Source organism: Notamacropus eugenii, chromosome 7 (assembly GCF_028372415.1).
Source record: "Notamacropus eugenii isolate mMacEug1 chromosome 7, mMacEug1.pri_v2, whole genome shotgun sequence".
Lineage (NCBI taxonomy): Eukaryota > Metazoa > Chordata > Mammalia > Diprotodontia > Macropodidae > Notamacropus > Notamacropus eugenii.
In genome coordinates, this window is record NC_092878.1 from 53,531,313 (window position 1) to 53,552,697 (window position 21,385).

The 21,385-nt window shown below is 41.6% G+C and overlaps 2 protein-coding genes and 1 pseudogene across 3 annotated transcripts in view; 2 read left to right on the forward strand and 1 right to left on the reverse strand.

Annotated features, from left to right (window-relative positions):
- The window catches only part of GOLM2 (golgi membrane protein 2), an 80,228-nt gene extending 68,079 nt beyond the window's left edge, over window positions 1-12,149 (reverse strand). For both annotated transcript variants that reach the window (XM_072625566.1, XM_072625565.1), the window contains exon 1: window positions 11,477-12,149. In XM_072625566.1, the coding sequence (XP_072481667.1) occupies window positions 11,477-11,803 (327 nt within the window). In that variant the 5' untranslated portion in view covers window positions 11,804-12,149. The remainder of the gene's footprint in view (window positions 1-11,476) is intronic.
- Window positions 12,150-12,252: 103 nt separating this feature from the next.
- LOC140514670 (uncharacterized) lies at window positions 12,253-21,028 on the forward strand. The gene is made up of 3 exons (XM_072625142.1): window positions 12,253-12,342; window positions 12,385-14,469; window positions 19,387-21,028. Exons 1-2 carry the CDS (start codon window positions 12,253-12,255, stop codon window positions 14,119-14,121), a joined length of 1,827 nt encoding a protein of 608 aa, XP_072481243.1. The 3' UTR covers window positions 14,122-14,469; window positions 19,387-21,028.
- On the forward strand, window positions 18,199-21,028 carry LOC140514671 (eukaryotic translation initiation factor 3 subunit H pseudogene; annotated as a pseudogene).
- Window positions 21,029-21,385: the final 357 nt, after the last annotated feature.

Consider the following 21,385-nt stretch of genomic DNA (forward strand, 5'->3'; position numbering starts at 1 on the left):
GAGGCATTTGACTAGATGACTTCTGAAGTCTTTTCAAGTTCTGGGGACTAGATAACTTCTGAGGTCTCTTCAAGTTCTGGAGCTACATTCCTGTTGTGGAGAGAATTAATGAGACTTGGCAACTGATCGAATACGAAGAATGAGGAAGAAAGGAGACACAAGGAAGACTAAGCTTATGAACCTGGGTGAATAAGAAGATAGTAATGCCCTCACAGAAAAAGTGTAGAGGAGAGAAAGATTTATTTTTCAGCTTAAAGCTCTCTTGATCAGATTCACTCACTCAATAGCCTCAGTCTTCTCAGCAAAGGAGGTAAAATCATCTGCTATAAGTGTGAGGGGATCAGTGTCTCATTTGAGACTGACCAGAAAAGTTCTGAAACAGTCACTATGAGGAATAAGGCAGTCAGTAAGAGTAGATAGAGGGGTTACTGGGCAGCAGTCAGGTTTCAGCTAACACTATGCACTATACATTTTTTAAAATCTTATTTTTAGTGACATTTTAAAAAATCACATTCATTTCTGAATATAGCTCTCCAGCCTACGGTACCCAGAGACCAGGTACACGTTGTTTGTTTGTTTTTTAAAAGGGGGAAAAAAGTAGTTCCAGTAAAACACATCAATCATGTCTGACAGTATATTCAATATTCCATACTCACAGCTCCCCTTTGTAAAAAGAAAATACTGTACATTTATGAAATTAATTTGACTTCTTGACTTTTTTGAATGAAGTTCTGCAGCTCAGAAGAAGATAAATCAGATGGTTAAATCTACCCCAGGGTTGAGGATCAGATCACGTTTTATCAATGATAGAAGAACGATGGCTTCTAAGATGATAGCAAGTGGACCCTGAAGTGACAGACAGCGCAGTCAGAGCTGGAAATGGAAGCTCGTGAAACCAGAAAAGGAGGGAAAACAACGGATAGCACAAATGAGAGAGTAGAAGAGGTACAATGATAGAAGAGGCGGTCAGGGTAGACTTTTTAAAAAATGTCTTTTTTATTGTGGACTTAATCATACATAAACACAAACATTTCAACATACAAAGAACATTGACAGCAGATAGAAATCATGGGCTTCTGTTAACTTGTTATTTTAAATTATATATTTTATAATTGTAGGATTTTATAATTTATATATTTTAATATTAAATATATATTTATACCTAAATTTAACAAAGTAGTAACAAAACTGCTCTGTTTGTGAAACGTGGCCAATATGAATACTGAAAAGTATACATGGAATATCACTACAATGGGATTCACAGGAAGTTTCTGAGGGATGGAGGCAAATGGTTTAGAAATACAGTGAGGGGTGAGAAGCAGCCAATCCTCCTAGTCTTGTCAATTAAGGGAAACTAGAAGACTGGCTTCTAGTACTGACAGTTGAGAGGTAAGTAGGAAAAATCAGATTTGTTTAAATGGAGGAAGTAGAAGGAATGTTGGTGAAAGAGTTCCTGGAAGTAAGAGAGTATGATGAGAACAGAGTGGGCATTTCCAGAGGATCTAGTGCCACAGGGCTAAGAGAAGGGCAAACCTAGCTGGAGTGGCCTGGAGGAGTAGAGCTGTTTTGAACAGGAATGAGAGTTCAGGAGAGACTGGTAGCTGTGGTCTCTCTCTCTCTCTTTTTTAGCGGGAAAGGGAAGATTTGCAAAGTGCTTTGCATATATTATTCAATAAGAGCCTCACAACAACTCTTAAAAGTGAAGACTCAGGCCTAGAAAGGTAGAGAGAGTTGACCACATGCACAAAGCTAGGAAAAATCAGAGCAAGTATCTGAATCCAGGTTTTTTGACTCCAGGTCTAGGTCTAAGACTCCACACAACAGGCCAGGGGAACCTAGATCCTCTGATTTCAGATCAGTAGCTCACACATTCCTGCCAAGAGCTATGAAGTATGTACAAAGGAAATGAGCAGATCTGGCTTAGGAAAGGGGAAAGGAGAGCCAAGTTCAGTAAAGGTAAGTAAATAAGGAAGCACTGGGGTAAATAAACATGATCTCATTTTCACAAATTTAAGAAATTATTATCTTATCATTATATGCAGGACAAATTGGCCTAAGAAAACAAAAATATTAACCTGCTGTCAGCAGGAGTCATTTGGATAGTCTTCTAAATGCAGTGGTGGAATTACCAACATGAGACACAAGAATTCTTGGTGTGTGTGTGTGTGTGTGTGTGTGTGTGTGTGTGTGTGTCACACACACAGACCAGACACAAAAAGACAGAGATACATGGAGAGAGATCAAGATAGAGAGAGAGAGGGAGAGAGAGAATGACAGAGAAAGAAGAGACAGAGAGACATGACAGAGCAGTGACAATGACACAGAGACAGAGACACCCCACTGTTTTCTTCCTCCAGGTCCCACTTCTGAAGTCTGGCAGCTTACCTCCTAAGGTTTAGTGTCATAAAGAAAAAGAAGGTATTGTATCAAATCTAAATTCATTTGTCATGATTTAAGGCTTTCCATTAACTAAATCCTACCTCTTCATGTGTTATTGAACCCATTCATAAATGACTAAATGAATTTAAAAATGTTTTAAAAATTCTATGTGCTGGACACTGAGGTAAGCACTAGGGATACAAATACAAAAAGGTAGTTCCTGCCCTCAAGAAGCTCATAACTTATAAAAGAAAGAACACATATGTTATGGTGGCAAGGAAAGGACCTTTTGGTCTGATAATACCTATGAATGGTAAGTTGTCCTTTCTAGAATCAACAGTACTGTTGCTGTGTCCAGACCAAGAGGTAGAAAAGGGTGGTGGGTGAGGAAGGGCAGGAATCAGAAGGCAAGGTGACATGGGACTGCTGGGTAAGATTTGAAGCACAGTTTGATCTATCTTGTGGCTGATCTAGGTAAGTGTGCACTTATTCAAGATAGATCATCCTCAGGATGGCACCTTTAACTTCTCCAAGGACTGACTGAATGGATTATGGAGGCCTAATGTATAGGGTACTAGTCCAGGGAAGGAAAGCAGAACAGATGCAATGGAAGGGAGGATAGAAAGATGAAATGTGAAGGAACATCGAGTAGTTTGGGACTGGGCAGGCACAGCAGGCTAGCCAAATTTGTGCTCTTTCAAGAGCAGTGAGAGTTCCAAAGCTGAGTAAATTAGCTTCATGGTCACTTAGTTGAGGTCAGGCTAATAAGAATTTTAATAATAATAACTAGGATTTATATATTACGTGAAGGTTTGCCAAATGTTTCATGAATATCATTTCATTTGATCCTCACAATAATCCTGAGAATTAGGTACTATTGTTATCCCCATTTTACAGATGAGGAAAAGAAGTCAAACAGAGACTAAGTGACTTGCCCAGGATCACACAGCTAGTAAGGGTCTGAGACAGAATGTGAACTCAAGTCTTCCTGATTCCAAGTCCAGTGCTCTAACCATAACTTTAAAGTTCCACATTACATCCATCCAACTAGCAAGGTTAAAAAAATAATAATAATGAGGAATTGGGCACTCAGTAACAGCCTTTACCAACTAGACTTCCAGACTTGGCCCAACTAATATAATCCTTTCAATGTCAGAACTCCCTTGCTCTCAAAGGTTCCAGAAAAGCAACAACATAAATGCTACAACCAGCTCATCAAAGATCCACTTTGATTAAATATGGGAAACATTAAGAATAAAAAGAATAGTTTGTTCAACATAAGGTCCGGAGAAGGTAAACACTAATAAAGAAAAATAGTAAGGTGCGTATGGGTTTAAGTTCCAAGTAAAATTTCGATCCCTTGGACCCCGTCCTAAAGATTGTCTATTTGTGTGTCTTTCCAAATTTCTCTTTCACTCTTTGTGGTGCCTTTAGTTTTCTCCCTCCCCCTTGAAGGTTTCATAGCCAATAAGAATGGCTCCTCTTATCCTGTCCCATTCATGGATAACACAACAGATTAAACTCTATCTCTTTATGTTCTTGGCATTTAAGCACCACAAAATCTTTGAATCCAAATTAATTAAGCTTCAATTGATATTGCATGTCAGTTGGTCTCATTCTATCATCTCCCAGCCAAGAAGAGTAGTAAGCTAAACATGGCTATTGAACTTAAGAATATCTTAAATGACTGAAAATTGCCCATTCTTAGATTCCTTACAAAGAGCTTTGAAGCAAAGTTATGAGTTAAAACTACTGTTTACCCAGCTGGTGCCCAAAGAAGCTAGAAGGTGAATCCTTAGGCACTGACTTAAAAGGGTCATAAACACAAAGAAGCTTGCCTGTGTATAGCAGAATAACTAACCTTAACTGCCACAATGTGTTTCATAACATTTGATCTTTGTAGTTCTATAAGTCTGTTCATAATGTAATGTTCATACTGTTCATAATAAGGATATATCTAATATTTGGGACTTTAAAAACTAAACTGCCAGACTCTCTCTACAAATATAAGCAAATGATATTGTGCTACCTCTGTATGAGGCCTTCCTTGGTTTCCCCACTGGCTAGTATTTTCCCCCAAGGTTATCTTGTATATGTCCTGAATGCATTTTATAAATACTTACATATGTGCATTTTGTGTTGTTCCTGCCCCCTCCTGTCCCTGCGGTTTTGAATTTAAGTTCCCTGAGTGTAAAGATTTTTTTCTTTGAATACTAAACACCTTACACAGTGACTGGAATATAGTATGAGGTTATTAAATGCTTGATGATTAACTGCTAGAGATTGTATACATTTATATATAACTGTACTGACAACTTGAAACCTTTACTCCTTAACATTAAAATCCTTGTGAAGTTCTCCTCCTACCCCCAACTCTATCTAGGTCAACATTCATAAGCAGAAATAGGAGAAAGCTCTAACTCCTTAAAGTAAAGGCTCTATTGTCCTTTCATCAAAAAAGGACAATTTCAGGGCTATTCTTTATGGCCTTGGTCAAGTTAGAGAAAAAAAAGGCTACTTAGGATACTTTGTTTTCTACTTATCCATGTAATTCTATTATTTCCCCTTATATACCTAAACTGGGAGCAGCTAAGTGGTGAAGTAGATAGAACACTGGCCTTGGAATCAGGAAGAATCATCTTCCTGAGTTCAAATCTGGCCTCAGACACTTACTAGCTGTGTGACCCAGGGCAAGTAACTTAACCCTATTTGCCTCAGTTCCTCATCTATAAAATGAGCTGGAGAAGGTAATAGCAAACTACTCCAGTATCTTTGCCAAGAAACCCCAAAAGGGGTCACAAAGAATCGGACACGACTGAACAACAACAAAAACTGAAACTGTGAGAAGGTCTCTTTTAGTTTCCAAAACTATAACAATGCCTGCGCAACGGAGGTCTTTTAAAAAAGTGAATCGATTTTATTTAAAACAATGAATATGACTGGTCTCCATTTTCCCACTAAAAGAAAAATATTTATAAAATAGGTCTAAAAAGAAAATCTATTGTTATACTTCCTACAGGAAACATACTAAATATAAAATATACATGTAGGTCAACTTAAATATAACTAGATTTTCTCTGCAGTAGGATTCCTCTGATACTGAAGGCTAATCTATGGCCAAAGGGTTTCTCACAATTGTATACATAAAGCCTCTCATTCCTGTGACGTCTGGTGTTTAATTAAAGGTTTCATCAATTTCTGAATTCTTACCCTCTTTCACTACACACAAAGATTTTCTCAAGGGTATGAACCTCCTTATATTTAATAAGGTAAGAGCTGTGATTGAAGACCCATCCACAAGGATTACATTTGAAGGTTTTCTCTCCAGTACAAACCTTATAAAGTACTATAATGGATGAGCACTGACTAAAAGTCTTTTCACAACAATGACATTTATAACATTTCTGTCCAGCAAGACTCCTCAGGTGAATAATATCTTATGGACTGCTTCTGAATGTTTTCCTATTTTTGTTTCATTTATAAGTGTTCTCACATGTATAGATTCTCTGATCTCTAAATAAAGTTTGTCTGCCCATGAGATGTATTTTTCTTTGTAGAGTTTAGTTCTTATAGATCAGGGGTGGCGAACCTGTAGCCTCAAGGCCACATGTGGCCCTTTAGGTCCTTAGTGGGGGACTTTTGACTGAGTCCAAGTTTTATAGAACAAATCCTTTCATTAAGGGGATTTGTTCTGTGAAGTTTGGATTCATTCAAAGGGCCACAAGAGGATCTAGAGGGCCACATGTAGCCTTGAGGCCACAGGCTCCCCATCCCTGCTATAAATAATACATTTATGCTTCCTAAGCAGAGATAAGAAAGATGAGTGATCTCATCCCATTCTGACTACCTCATTTGGCCAATCACTGCCCTAGAATCATTGGGAACTAGAAAATCAAATAATTGTAATGTACATTAATAGTAGCAACTTTTTTTTCTTTTAAAAAAGGGAAAACCTTATGTCACTGATGGTGTACCACCCAGGTGAGTTGACACCACTGTGGTCTTCTCCTCCACCCCATCTCATAACACAAGTGCTAATATCTTCTTTTCCTTCCCCCACCAATTGATATGAGACTGCAAACTTCTGTGGTGCTCAAATAACTAGTAAAAAGTTATCTCTAAAGTAATCTTCCTAAGGAATTACCATTGAATTTCCCTACCATCCATTAGAAGAGTTCCTGCATTTATGATCTCCAACTCCTTTCTCCCCACTGGTCAACCTGACATTACAAGCTTCTGTGGTCTTAGAGGTCTTGGTGGGAACCCCAATCAAGATGCAAAACTTAAAAGCATTCCACTTCATCTCCATTTATATGGAAGTCTGGAGATGTCTATAGCTATACAAAGAATATCCTTCAATAAAATTCATTAAGATTTTTAAGTTTTAGGCCAGCAATTTGCTTTTCTTCCACAGGTACAGCAATTAGTTTATCACAAAATGCCTGATTTAGAAGGAAGCTTCAATTAAATGTAGGAAGTAATGTTGAATACTTTTCAATGATTTTCTGCAAACCCTCAAAGTAATCCTATCTCACTTCCAGAAAGAAGTAAGGCAGCACTAAAACAATAGGTTGTTCTAGCATTTCAGCCAACCATTCTATATTCAAATTCTCAATCACAGTTTTTATATAACAAAGTCCTGACAAGTTATCAGAAAGGTGAAAACACAAATACATGGCTTTCCTACCATCTGAAGGGTCATTCAGATACCACTGAGCGCCAGCCCCCTTGACCAAAGGACTCTCTGTGAATAGGACCAAAGTAAAGTGACAAGAGAAAGAGAATAAGACATTGAAGCAAACAGGGAAAGTATAGTGCATAGCTGACTAAGGCATTGTGATTATTATTTGATATTAAAGATTGAGTACATATTAAATATCAGAATAAAAAACAACCTTTTGGAAGAAAATTTCTATTTGGACTTCAGGCAAATACGCTCTGTGAAAAACCCGTTTCATGTTGAGCTGCTAAATAAAATAGAAACTAATCAAATAAGAAATGTGACATTTCTACTTTCAAAGAAAGTATGATCTAGTTAGGGAAACAAGATAACACAAAAGTATGAGCATAATACAATATACAATCAAGCATTCTGGGGTGTTAAGTACAAAAGTTTGAAAAAGGATAAGATTACTGAGAATCAGAGTATCTAGGAAGTCACTGAACAGGTTCTTAAAGAAGATGATGGAGGAGAGTGATGGATACTGAGTTAGAGGTCCTCAGTCTGAATGCTGGCTCTGTCACCTGCTTTCTATATGACCTCATACTTTTCTGGGTCTCACTTCGTGCAGGATAGAATGGAAGGGGGAACAGACGGGAGATAAGGAGATCAATTACTGGGCTGTTGTAGTAATAACAGTTAGATTAAAAGGTTCGACTGGGGTGGTTGCATTAGGAACAAGGAGGAAAAATATAATAGATATTTCAAAAAATGGACAGGATTTGGTGACTTACTAGACAATGAATGAAAGGGACGAATCATATTATTCTCAGATACCTAGTAATGGTATCACTGACAGAGATGAAAAAGTGGAGAAATGGAAACAAATAAAGTGTGGGAAGATGACAATTTTTAAAGCAACACAGAATTTTAAGGTTGGAAGGAAATTTAGTTCAAACTTCTTATTTTACATTAAAAAAGACAAATCTCAGAGTTAATTTGCTTAAGGTCATATAGTTAAAATTAGTGGCAGTGCATTTTCTAGAATTCAGGTCTCATGTCTCCCCATTTAGTATTCTACTATTCCATACTGCAGGTATCTCTTAGCATTCTCACGTTTAACATTGGCCATTTTGGTTATGTGAGGGTTGGCTATTGATAATTAAATGGAAATTTTTGGAGATTTGTGGAGTACTATAGAAAATCACAGATGATGCAAATATGTAAAGAAAAGTTAAAAAAATTAGTAAATCATAAATGTGTAAATACTATATTTTATTAATCTTTTATCATTTACTACAATAATTATACACATATAGATTTATTACAAACAGTTAAATTTTGTTAAAAGTTTCAGTGCAATAAAGAACTATAAAGAACAATACAGAACACTCTCTTTAGGAACACCTCCTCTTTGTCTCTCTACCATCCAGACTAAATCATGTGATTTTTTTTCCCCCCACTGTGATCACTGTATCTTGCACATGGAAACTGGTGAAGCACCTGCTACAGCTACACCAGTGGCTATGATGACTCCACATGGTGTGTGAGATACTAATCTCTCTTGCATGGAAACTGCAACTTTTTTAGGGGTACAATATGTTGTTTTACTTGTTTGGTGTGTTAAATAAATATGATCAGAATTATTAAAAATAAAGATTTGGGAGGCCTAGAGTTATTCATAGTTTTCACATTTATGGGGGCCCTGTGCCCCTAGTGCCCCCTCCAAATATCTAGGGATGAGTGTATTTTGTTGAATTTGAAATATACTAAGACATTCAAGGTAAGAGACTGGAGCTGAAGATATTGATTCAAACTGTATACTAATGGGAAGCAGCTGAGTGGCACAGTAGATAGAATGCGAGGCCTGGAATCAGGAAGGTTCATCTTCCTGAGTTTAAATCTGACCTCAAACACTTACTAGCTATCTCACCTTGGGCAAGTCACTTAAACTTGTTTGCTTTAACTTCCTCATCTGTACAACGAGCTGGAGGAGGAAATGGCAAAGTGTTACAGTAGCTTTGCCAAGAAAACTCCAAATGGGGTCACAAGGAGTCAAGAACAGCTGAAAAACAACTGAAACAATAAATGTAACAATGAGTTTAATTTTGATTCCTGAAAAAATTCTACAACTTATTATTAAAATAGATGTTTGTAAGAATCCACCAAGGGAAGCAATAGATCACTAAGAACCAGCACAAGTTCATTAAGAACACATTATGCTAGACTAACTTCATTTCCTTTTTTTTTTGACATAATTATTAGACTAGTAGATTAGACGAATGTTTCACTGAATTTTAGTAAAGTGTAGGATGAAGTCTTATGGTAGCTTTATAGATTTAATAGAGTATAGGGTAGACTGAATTGCAGTTAGATGAATTTGCACTAGTACAATTTGGGCCTAAGGAATAATTAATGGATCAATGTCAATCTGAAAGGAGGTCTCTAAAGAATTTAAAGGAGGTCTCTAGGAAATTTGTCTTTGGCTCTGTTCAGTTCAGCATTTTTATCAATCACTTTTGATAAAAGCATAAATGATATGCTTCTTAAGTGCACAGATAAATACAAGGTGGAAGAGAGAGCCAGAATACTGGACAACAAATCTGAGGTTCAGATAGATTTCAGAAGGCCAATACAAGGGTCTGAATCAAATAGACTAAATTTCAAGTCCACACTGATTCCAAAAGAACAAGTGCATAAACTCAGAACAGGGGAGATGTGAGTAGATAAATGTACCAAGAAAACAGAGAAGAACAAATTGGAGAAGTGCTGAGTACACCTACTAGAAGACAAATGTCATTGAAGCAACAGAGGAGATAGTTTTAAGAAGCAAATGAAAAGTAATGGTATCAAATGCTCTAAAGAGATGAAGTAGAATGAAAATTAAGAGGTCTTTGAATTTGTTGAATTTCAGGAAGATGACATTGGTGACCTTCAAGAAAATAATTTTAGTAGAGTGGTAAGGACAGAATATACATTACTGGGGATTAAAATGAGAATGGAAGACAAGGAAGGAGAAGCAGTTGTTGTAAACCACAGGTTACAGGATTTTGGTAGGACAAAAACACAAAGTATGTAGGAAAAAAATGGAATAAAACTCCGAACAGAGGTAGAATGGCTTGCTTTTGAAAGAAGAGATAGTTCTTCCTTTGAGGTTGCAGAAAGCATGGTACAGTGGAAAGAACAATGGATTTGGAGTCATAATATAAGCCTGACCCTGATATTATATGTGGGATCTTAGAAAAGTCACCTCTCCTCTCTGGGTCTCAGTTACCTCCTCTGCTAAAATCAAAATAGTGGAACTGGAAGACATTTAAGATCTCTTCTCATTCAAAATATATGGTCCTATGATATAAACAGAGGTAAGTTTTCATGAAACAGGTGTATGAAGACATCAATCTTAATGTTACAAAAGGTCAAGTCCTGTGGTGAAGAGAAGGCTGGAAAATGGATGCTGGTCTAAAAAAAAGATTACATCTAGGAAAATGACATACCTAATAAGGTTTTGATGTAGCATCTCAGATATAATTTGTGGTTGGTAAAGGGTACATATAAATATCAAGGATGTACAAATTAAGGTGATTAGCCAAAAAGGAGCTCACAAAGAACATTTATTTCAGCTACGGATTTCTGTTACATGAAAACATAAAAATGAGTATATTTATAAAGTGGTTTTAAATATTTTAAATCCAAAGTTATCACTTTCTGCATAAAATATAAAACCTAGAGAACAGAGCAGAAATTATACTTTCCTTCCCCATTCTTCCCCAAAATCTCACTGAGAAACACTTTCATAAAATGTTAAGCTAGGTACTTATATCTTTATGTCCTACCCTCCATGAAAATTTAGTCACCAATCTGTAATATAACATAGGTTCTATGGATATGGAACAAATATGTCCAGATTATGTTGGCCTCTGATAAAATAAGTTGATTCCAAGAACAGATAACATTTGGAAATCACCAACATACAGTTCTGGGGAAATAATTATTGCTTAAAAGGATAAATCTTGTGCGGGCTGAGTCTGAAAAAGATGCAACTGGTTTTTTGTTTGCTTTTAAAAAAGAACTAAAGGAAACCTCTTTCGGGGTGCACAGGATAAGGATGGTAGCAGTGACAACCTCACCAAGTCCTGGCAGTCTCTAGATGGTGTGATGCTGCCACATAAGCCTGATGACTGCTATGCCAGCTCAGCAGCTGAGCCTGAAGAAAAAGGTGGGAGGGAGCGGGTCCCTCCCCATCCACAGGAGCCAAGCCCAAGAGGAACCACACTCACCTGGCACGGCCCAGAAGCGGCTAGGGGACGGAGGACGGGGGTGAGGAAGGAATGGCCCTTGAGGCGTGAGCGGGAGCACAGGGGAGCGCCGGGGGGCTGGCCGGCTAACAGCATCCCTTCCGCCGGGCCCGGAGTTGGGGGGGGGGGGGGTGGCCCTTACCTTGTCATCCTCGCACCTCTTGCCCTGGCCTTCCCTGGCCTGCAGCCGGCTGCTGAGGAGGCCGTAGTCGGCCTCCTTCTGGTCCATCTGCTTCTTGTGCGAGTCCACCAGCAGCAGGAGGTCCGAGTTGCGCTTTTCCAGGTGACTGCGGGCGACCTCGGTCCTCTGCACCTGGCTCTGCAGCTCCAGCATCTCTTCCTGGAGCAGGACGTGGCGGGAGGAGACCCTCAAGTAGTTGAAGGCGAGGATGGCGACCACCACCAGCAGCCCCAGCAGCACCAGGGAGGGCAGGCGGCCCGCCCGCCGGTTGGCTCCGAATCCCACCATCCTCCCGGCTCAGACGCCGGCGGGAAGCGGGCGGGGGCGGGCGGCTGGGCGAGGCGGCGGGCTGGGGGACAAAGGCGGCCGCAGGGCCGCAGCGCCTCGGTCGGAGCGCCGCCGCCCGGGGGACCTGGCCCTGGAGCCCCCAGGCAGGCGGTAGCAGCGAGAGCCGGAGCCGAGAGAAAGGGGCGGGGCCGCGAGGGCAGACCCGCCCCGCCCTCCTGCCCCGGGCCGCCTTCTCCCCCGCCTGCGGCGGAGCCTTCCCCCGGACTGGGGCTCGCCCCGGGAGGAGAACCGCCACGAGGCAGGCCCGGCCGGACGCCCGCGAGCACCTCACACCCCGACCCACCGAGCCCCGGCGGGTCCGAGCGCGAGCGGAGGGCGGGGACAGGGGAATCGGAAGGGGCGGGCTTTCCTCGGGCCCCGCCCAGTTGGACAGCTCCCGGCGATTGGGAATGGGGGGGCGCCTTTTCCCGGTTTCCGCCGACGCCCCTTTCTCGCGAGAGGGCGGGCGCTTCTCGTTGACCGCTCGGGAGCGCGGCGGGGTCGGCCTTGTGTGTGTGTGTGGCGCGGCGGCCTCGCGGTAGCGCTGGGTCGGGAGTGCAGCGAGGCTGGCTCCGGGCTTCTCCGCTCCCCGGCGTGGCTCCGCGGCCGGGGACCCCTCCTCTACTGGGGAGCCCTCCTCTCCCGGGGACCCCTCCTCTCCCTGGGGAGCCCTCCTCTCCTGGGGACCCCTCCTCTCCTGGGGACCCCTCCTCTCCTGGGGAGCCCTCCTCTACTGGGGACCCCTCCTCTCCTGGGGAGCCCTCCTCTCCTGGGGACCCCTCCTCTCCTGGGGAGCCCTCCTCTCCTGGGGACCCCTCCTCTCCCTGGGGACCCCTCCTCTCCTGGGGAGCCCTCCTCTCCTGGGGACCCCTCCTCTCCCTGGGGACCCCTCCTCTCCTGGGGACCTCTCCTCTCCTGGGGACCCCTCCTCTCCTGGGTACACCTCCTCTCCCGGGGAGCCCTCCTCTCCCTGGGGACCCCTCCTCTCCTGGGGAGCCCTCCTCTCCCTGGGGAGCCCTCCTCTACTGGGGACCCCTCCTCTCCTGGGTACACCTCCTCTCCTGGGGAGCCCTCCTCTCCTGGGTACACCTCCTCTCCCGGGGAGCCCTCCTCTCCCTGGGGACCCCTCCTCTCCTGGGGAGCCCTCCTCTCCTAGGTACACCTCCTCTCCTGGGGAGCCCTCCTCTCCTGGGGACCCCTCCTCTCCTGGGGAGCCCTCCTCTCCCGGGTACACCTCCTCTCCTGGGGACCCCTCCTCTCCCTGGGGACCCCTCCTCTCCTGGGGAGCCCTCCTCTCCCTGGGGAGCCCTCCTCTACTGGGGACCCCTCCTCTCCTGGGTACACCTCCTCTCCTGGGGAGCCCTCCTCTCCTAGGTACACCTCCTCTCCTGGGGAGCCCTCCTCTCCCTGGGGACCCCTCCTCTCCTGGGGAGCCCTCCTCTCCTGGGGACCCCTCCTCTCCCTGGGGACCCCTCCTCTCCTGGGGAGCCCTCCTCTCCCTGGGGAGCCCTCCTCTACTGGGGAGCCCTCCTCTCCTGGGTACACCTCCTCTCCTGGGGAGCCCTCCTCTCCTGGGGACCCCTCCTCTCCTGGGGAGCCCTCCTCTCCTGGGTACACCTCCTCTCCCGGGGAGCCCTCCTCTCCTGGGGACCCCTCCTCTCCTGGGGACCCCTCCTCTCCCTGGGGACCCCTCCTCTCCCGGGGAGCCCTCCTCTCCCGGGGACCCCTCCTCTCCTGGGGAGCCCTCCTCTCCTGGGGACCCCTCCTCTCCTGGGTACACCTCCTCTCCTGGGGAGCCCTCCTCTCCTGGGGAGCCCTCCTCTCCCTGGGGACCCCTCCTCTCCTGGGTACACCTCCTCTTCCTAGGGACCCCTCCTCTTCCTGGGGAGCCCTCCTCTCCCGGGGACCCCTCCTCTCCTGGGGAGCCCTCCTCTCCTGGGGACCCCTCCTCTCCTGGGTACACCTCCTCTCCTGGGGAGCCCTCCTCTCCTGGGGAGCCCTCCTCTCCCTGGGGACCCCTCCTCTCCTGGGTACACCTCCTCTTCCTAGGGACCCCTCCTCTTCCTGGGGAGCCCTCCTCTCCTGGGGAGCCTTCCTCTCCCTGGGGGCCCCTCCTCTCCCTGGGGAGCTCTCCTCTCCCAGGGAGCCCTCCTCTCCCTGGGCTCCTCGGGACGCAGCCGCACGTTCTCCGAGGTCTGTGCGTGGAACGAGACCGGGCCTGGGACGTGGCAGCGGCCGAGACGGAGCCTTCCCTGTTCTCCTGCTTCGCGTTTTTTTAGAAAAGAAACAAACACATTTTAAGAAGGGAAAGCTTGATTCTTAAGACCCTCCTAAAAAAAGAGGGGGAGGGGCAATGTGACGAAATAGTATTAATTATGAAATATTTTCAATCAACATCTCATTTTTGGTTGTTTTATACAATTTAACCTTTTTTTCAATCAATGAGATCATTTTTGGTGGTTTTACTTTTTTTTTCCATTGACGAAAAATCAGCCAACCTCTCCATGCCACCGCTCCCTCCCCCAATTTAGGAAGTAAGAAAAATTAAACACTCCTGTAACCAGAACGTGTGGTCCAGCAAAATAAGGTCCCAACCTGCGCTCTAGAATCTCTCACCTCTCTATTAGGTGAGTAGTATGTTTCCTAATGAAGCCTTTGAAATCCGTGGTTGGGTTTTGTGTTGATTAGAATTCTTAAATAATTCCAAGTGATACATCATTTAGATAAAAAAACAGAAAATAAAGTAGGCTAGACAGTCCTTGCCCTCAAGGAGCTTATATTCTAATAAGAAGACAGTACATAAATGGGAGCTGGAAAAGGGGTGAGGGTGGCCTTGAATCTAAGGTTCCAAGAAAATAAGTACAAGAGAATTGCATTCAGGATGGAGTGTGTTCCCATTTATTACACGTCTCATGTAGAAGTCTAGTGGGTTTACACTAATTGGGTTTAAACAAACATTCTAACCACAGTCTGGATTAAGCAGAAACAGAGGAGCAGATTGCTACTTATTAGCTAGCCTTAACTGTAGTGAGATAGAGAAAACTACCCAATTACTTTATCCTCACTGGATAATATAACCTAGCTCTTTCATCCTGGAACTGTGAATAAAAACCGTAAGTAGGTATAAGGTCTACTAGCATTAAAAGGTACTGAGCTACTTTGTTTCAAAATCTCACCCCTTCCCTACCTTTCCAGTCTTTTTATGCCCTTACTATCTACCACAAATTCTATTTCTCAACACTCGCTTAACTGGTAGCTCCTCACACTGGATGGTTTCTCTCCCAGTTCCCAGTGATCTGCACCCTCACCTCTGCTTCTCCATTTGCCTGGCTTCTTTCATGTTTCAGTGCAAGTCTCACCTTCTGGAGGCTGGTACTGTATCCCCCACCCCAAATGCTAAAACTTTACCTGCTCATGGTGCTTCACAGCTACTGTATATATCTTTTACATACTTAGTTATTTACATGTTGTCTCCCCAATTAGCATGTAACCTTAGGGTCAGAGACTGTTTTTTTTAACCTTTCTTTGTACCTGCAGTATTCTGGCACACAGTTAGACATAATAAATGCTTATTGACTAACTTTCAGAGTAAATGCTGAAGAGTTTATAAGGATCAATGCAGGACTGTCATGGTGAAAAGAAACCTATTGTTTTATTCTGTTTAACCTCAAAAGTCAGAAACAGAATCAACAGGGTGAAAGTGTCCCTGGTTATAGATAGATTTTTAGTGCCGTCTAAGGGAAAATTTAGAGTCACTCTATTAATTTCTTATAATTTCCCCTATATCCTATAGCAGATGGTTCAGTCTTCTACTTCATTGAGGAGATTAAAATTACCTAAAAGTGGAGGAGAGGCATGAAGAACTCCTTCAGCCTATTCCTCCATTCCTCATAACTTCTCAACTGTAGTATCCACTTCACTCATTCTCTCTGGTGATAGAAATAGGAAGCATTCCTATTTTTTCCCTTTCAGTAAGCTCTCCTCCTTTAAGATCCATACAATCCACTTCTTCCAGCCAATCTGAATCTTGTTGATGTTGCCTACAAACCTCCATGGCTCACAATCTTTCTCTTCCTCAACTCCTGCCCTCTTACTAGGGGACTTCAGCATATATATTGACACTCCCTAAGACATCCCAATCACTTACTTTCTTAATCTCCTCACTTACCATGACTTATTCCTCTAGTCCTCCACCTAAATCTCAGTCACACAGAAAGATAGTAATATCCTTGATCTTGCTGTCACCCTCAAATGCACTAAAACTCTGAAATCCCTTCGTCTGACCAAAATCTACTGGTTTTCATGTAGCCAGCATGATTCCAGAAGAGTGACCCAGAGTCTACTTGTGAGATAAGCATTCTTTACCCCCTTTGCCACCACTGCCAGAATCACTGCAGAAGTAGATTGGTCTACACAGGATTTAGGGTCATTTTATATTTTATTTTGCTTTGTGATTTGCAATAGCTAAAAAAAAAAACTTCATACCAACTAACCAACCTGTGTCTTCTATCTTAATCCAGGGTCTTCTCCATGTTATGATCATACACTGGAGTTGGATTTTGTGCTTGAGAATATATATGTATATATGTATGTATGTATATGTATGTATATACACATACATTTGTATACATATATAAACCTACCTACATATGTGTATATATATATATATATATATATATATATATATATATATATATACAAATATATGTACATATACAAATAATTAAGGCCTCTTCAGTTTTTTCAAATATTGGTATATTGGAAGTTTATTTTTCTCTCAATTATAGAATGCAAATTGGCATTAACCTGTAGAATGCCGAGGGGAAAAGCTGTAAGCACCATAATTCAAGGTCTTTGAGCCTCACTGCAGAGAACAACCCAAAACCATTCTCCTAGCATTGGCCCGGCAATTTAGAGGCAGAATTCCCCAGAAAGACTCAGGCTCATATGAATTGGCTACTAGCCTGCATATCTATAGAGTTTCAATTATTTCTTTTATCCCAAAACCAGATCTTATAAAAATATCTCCATTTTTCTCAATTCTAATTTCATAGATAAGTATTCTCCTGCACTCAGATGGTCCATAGTACCTGTGATTGTAGATAAACCCTGTAACTCCTTTGGTAGCTAACTGAGTAAACTGGGAAATATTCTCTCATCCCTTTCAACCAGTTACTGTACTCAAAGATCCTAGTGACTGGATTTGGAAGCAGAGGTAACAGATAATACTTTGCTCCTCACCAGTCACCATACTGGAACCATCCAAGTTTCCCTAACACACATCAGAGATGGAACTTTTCCTATAAAAAAGGAAGTCATTTGAGAACTATAACCCACCACCCCAGTCTACATCCTCAACACTTTAGTGTAAAGACTAGCTCATATAGGTGCTTAATAAAGCTTATTGAGTTAGGTGCAAATACGAAGGTCTACAGTATTAGTATCAAACTCATGTCTTCAACCTCTTATAAAAGAATATCCTTTAATAAATCTTTTTCTGGACACAAATTTTATGTGTGGGTTTTCTCCTTTTCCCTTTCCTTAATACAGATGCTGAGCATAATCATTCATTTGGAAAGGTCTTTGCTGACAAATGTAGGAAACATGTAGGGAGCTCCCAGTTGCAGTGGAGTAGTCCTGATTTACCCATGTGTCCAGGGCTACATAGCCAATATGTCAGAGGCAGGAATTAATCCTAGATCTTTCTGACTCTAAGGTCACTCCTTTGTCACTATACCATGTTGCCTTGCACATAGAAAGTACGTAATATTTTATTATATTAAATGCAAACTAAAAAAAAGCAAAAGTGGAGAAAATATTTGCACTATCCAGATTATGATACAGAGTTGAGTGGATGATGCATTAAATCAGTCTATTGGTATGTAGCTAGATAGATGATAGATAGATAGATAGATAGATAGATAGATAGATAGATAGATAGATAGATAGACAGATAGATACGTATTGGACAGATACGGGATAAAGTTGCAGAGGTAGAGGATGGAGGAGATCATGCTGGATGACATTTAAGAAATTACTTCTTTGCCCATCATTCCAAGCTATTTGTTGATCTAAAAGCTCCTTCTCTTTAACATTAATACTCTTCTGGTTATAATATAAGTAGTGTCTGTCAATCATGGAACATCATAGTTTCAGAAAAATCAAAAGGACTGTTGACCAAATTAACAAAGGAATGACCCTTAGTGGGTAGGAGCAGACTGCAACATATTACTGATGATGCGTTGCAATGGAAATTGGGGTGAAACATCACCAAAGAATTGTAGTGTCAGTCAACTAGTATTTATTAAGCACCTACTGTGTGCCAGGCATTGTGCTAAGTGATGGGGATACAAAGAATGGCAAAAGATAGTCCAGGTTTGCAAGGATCTTAGAGTCTAAGGGACTTGTAAATGAGATGGATTGGTCCCAAGAATGAGAGGCAGTAGTTAGACTAAAGACCACATTCAAGATATTAAAGAACCATAAGATAGCCTCCAGTGCATTGAATACATGTTAGTCTATGGAGAACTAACATTACACCACAAGTGAGAATTACATAGGATAGAGAAGGAGGAATTGTGATTTTTGGTCTACCAATATTGGTAAAATCTCAGATTCATCTTAGGAAATCCTTGCTCTTCATCTTATATATCAGTAAAGTAAATACTGACTATTTTGTAAATTAGTAAAGTAAATTAGTAAAGTAAAAACTGACTATTTTGGATTAAAATGTTATAAAATGAAGGAATACATAGGAATATGTAGTTGTATATTCTAGCATATGGCATATAGGAATAGTGTTTGAATATATCAACCTTGTTGAAAAAGTATTCTCAAATGAAATAATATATGTAAAGTGTATACAACTGTGAAGCGCTATGTAAATATTAGCTTTTAGTAGTGTAGTGGATAGAGCTCCAGCCTGGAGTCAAGACAACCTGAGTTCGAATCCAACCTTAGACACTTATTAGCTATATGACCCTAGGCAAGTTACTTAACCCTGTTCTCCTCAGTTCCTTCATCTGTAAAATGATCTGGAGAAGGAATTGGCAAACCATTTTAATATTTTTGCTAAGAAAGCTCCAAATGGGGTCACAAAGAGTCAGATTAGAATGCCTGAACAACAGCAACAAATTAGTACCTGATAAGAAGTATAAGAAATAATGTAATTAGCCCTCTACCAATGAAATTGACAAATAACACTTAATTGAATTAGATAAGATAAAATTCATTTGGAGGGGCAAAAGGTCAAGAATAATAAATTCATATATATGTGTGTGTATGTAGAGGTGGGAAGAATGCATCAAAGGATGGGGGGTGGGAAAATATTTGGAAATAAGGGTAATAAAAATTTTCAAAAAAGAAATAATGCAGTATGGTCTAGTGGAAAGAACGCTGGACCTGGAGTTGTTTTCTCAACTCTTACTTCTGTCACCTGCTAGTTGGGTAACCACGAGCACGTCCCTTTACCTATCTGAGCCTCATTTTTTCTCTTGTGTAAAATGAAGATGATAGTTTTTTCCTCTGGTCCTCCACTAAGATAGCATCCCGTAAAGAAGGTACCTGCTCTGGTTCCGCCAGTTCGACTTCTACAATTGGCGCATCCTCGGGCAAAGGAGAAGGCAAAGGCAGCTCAGGAGATTCGGTCGTGAAGCAAGTGCAGATCGATGGCCTGGTTATTTTGAAAATAATTAAACCAAGAAGAAGAACAGGGGAAAGAAGTTGTCCAGGGAGTACTTTTGGGTCTGGTGGTGGAAGATGGACTTGAAATCACCAATTACTTTTCCTTTCCCCAACACACAGAGGATGAAGCTGATTTTGATAAAGTCCAATATCAGATGGAAATGATATGCAGTCTTCGACACTTAAATATTGATCGTGTTCATGTTATGGTACCGGTCTACATGCTATGGCTCTTTTGTCACCCATGCTCTCCTGGATTCTCAATTCAGTTACCAACATACAATTGAAGAATCTGTAGTTCTCATTTATAATCCCATAAAAACTGCTCAAGGGCCTCTTTCATTGAAGGCATACAGGCTGATACCTAAACTGATGGAAGTTTGTAAAGAGAAAGATTTTTCTCCTGAAGCATTGAAAAAGGCAAATATCACCTTTGAGTATGTTTGAAGAAGTGCCGATTATAATTAAAAATTCACATCTGATCAACGTACTAATGTGAGAACTAGAAAAGAAATCAGCTGTGGCAGATAAACATGAATTGCTTAGTCTAGCCAGCAGTAATCATCTGGGGAAGAGCCTGCAATTATTGATGGACAGAGTGGATGAAATGAGCCAGGATGCTGTTACATATGACACCTGTATGAGAAACAGCAGTAAGCAGCAGCAACAGAAACCTCAGTACCAGCAAGGCTGTCAACAGGAGAATCTACAGCGCTAGAGCAGAGGGGAACCTCCTCTCCCTGAAGAGGACAAAGTTTCAAACTTCCTCAGCCTCCTGCTAGGATGGATTCACTCCTTATTTCAGGCCAGATTAATACTTGCTGCCAAAACATCAGAGTTCACTGCACAGAACTTGAGCAAACTCTTCATGGCTCAGGCTCTCCAAGAATACAACAACTAGAAAGAGAAAACCCATGACTTCTGGTCTGATAAATTGTTTCCAGATAAAGGTGCTGATACATACTCCAAGGGCACCTACAGGCAGCTCTTCCAAGAAATAGAATTTTCTTAATGAAAATGACAGTACTCATTTGATATCATTGACTCACTTTGGCAGTAAAATTGTTCTTATGAAAAAATAAAATTCATTTTTAATATTTAAAAAATGAAGATGATAATATCCATTGTACTTAAGCTCACAGATTATTGTGAGGATCACCTGGGATCATAATGTGTGGAAAGTACTTTGCAAATTTAAGGATTATATCAATCAAAGTACAAGAAATTAGGTGGAGTGTTTCTGGCAAGAAAAAGAGTAAATTGACGTATACTTGTTGTGTGACCAAGTAAGGAAGTTGTTAAACTCTCTGAGCTTCAGTTCACTCATTGTAAAATACTACTTGCTCTACATCTAATGTAAGATCATTGTGAGAAAATTGTCTTGTAAATCTTTAATTACTCTAGAAATATCATTTATTATTGTTTTTATGTATTCCTTCCATGTAAAAAGAGCCATCCCTAGGATAATTCAATTCAATGCAATAAACACATATTAAGCCGCTACTATGTGTCAGGCACCATGCTAAACAATGGACATATAAAAAGAAGCAAAAGACAGTCCAAACTTTCATGGAGTTTACAATCTAATGGGGGAGATAACATGCAAATAAATATATATACAAATCAAGCTATATACAGAATAAATAGGAAATAATTAAGAACAGGAAGGCACTGGGACTAAGAGGAGTTGAGAAAGACTTCCTGAAGAAGGTGGGATTTTAGTTGAGACTTAAAGAGGCTAGTAGTTGGAAGCTAGTAGTTGGAGGAGAGAAGGGAGGGTATTCCAGGCATGGGGGACAGCCAGAGAAAATACCCATAGCATTTTGTGTCTTGTTCATGAAACAGCCAGGAAGACCGTGT

Excerpts from the sequence above, each read along its gene's own strand:
- LOC140514670 (XM_072625142.1), top strand. The coding sequence starts at position 12,253 with ATGGGGGGGCGCCTTTTCCCGGTTTCCGCCGACGCCCCTTTCTCGCGA. Across the intron at positions 12,343-12,384 it reads CCGCTCGGGAGCGCGGCGGG|CGCTGGGTCGGGAGTGCAGC; the intron begins GTCGGCCTTGTG and ends GCCTCGCGGTAG.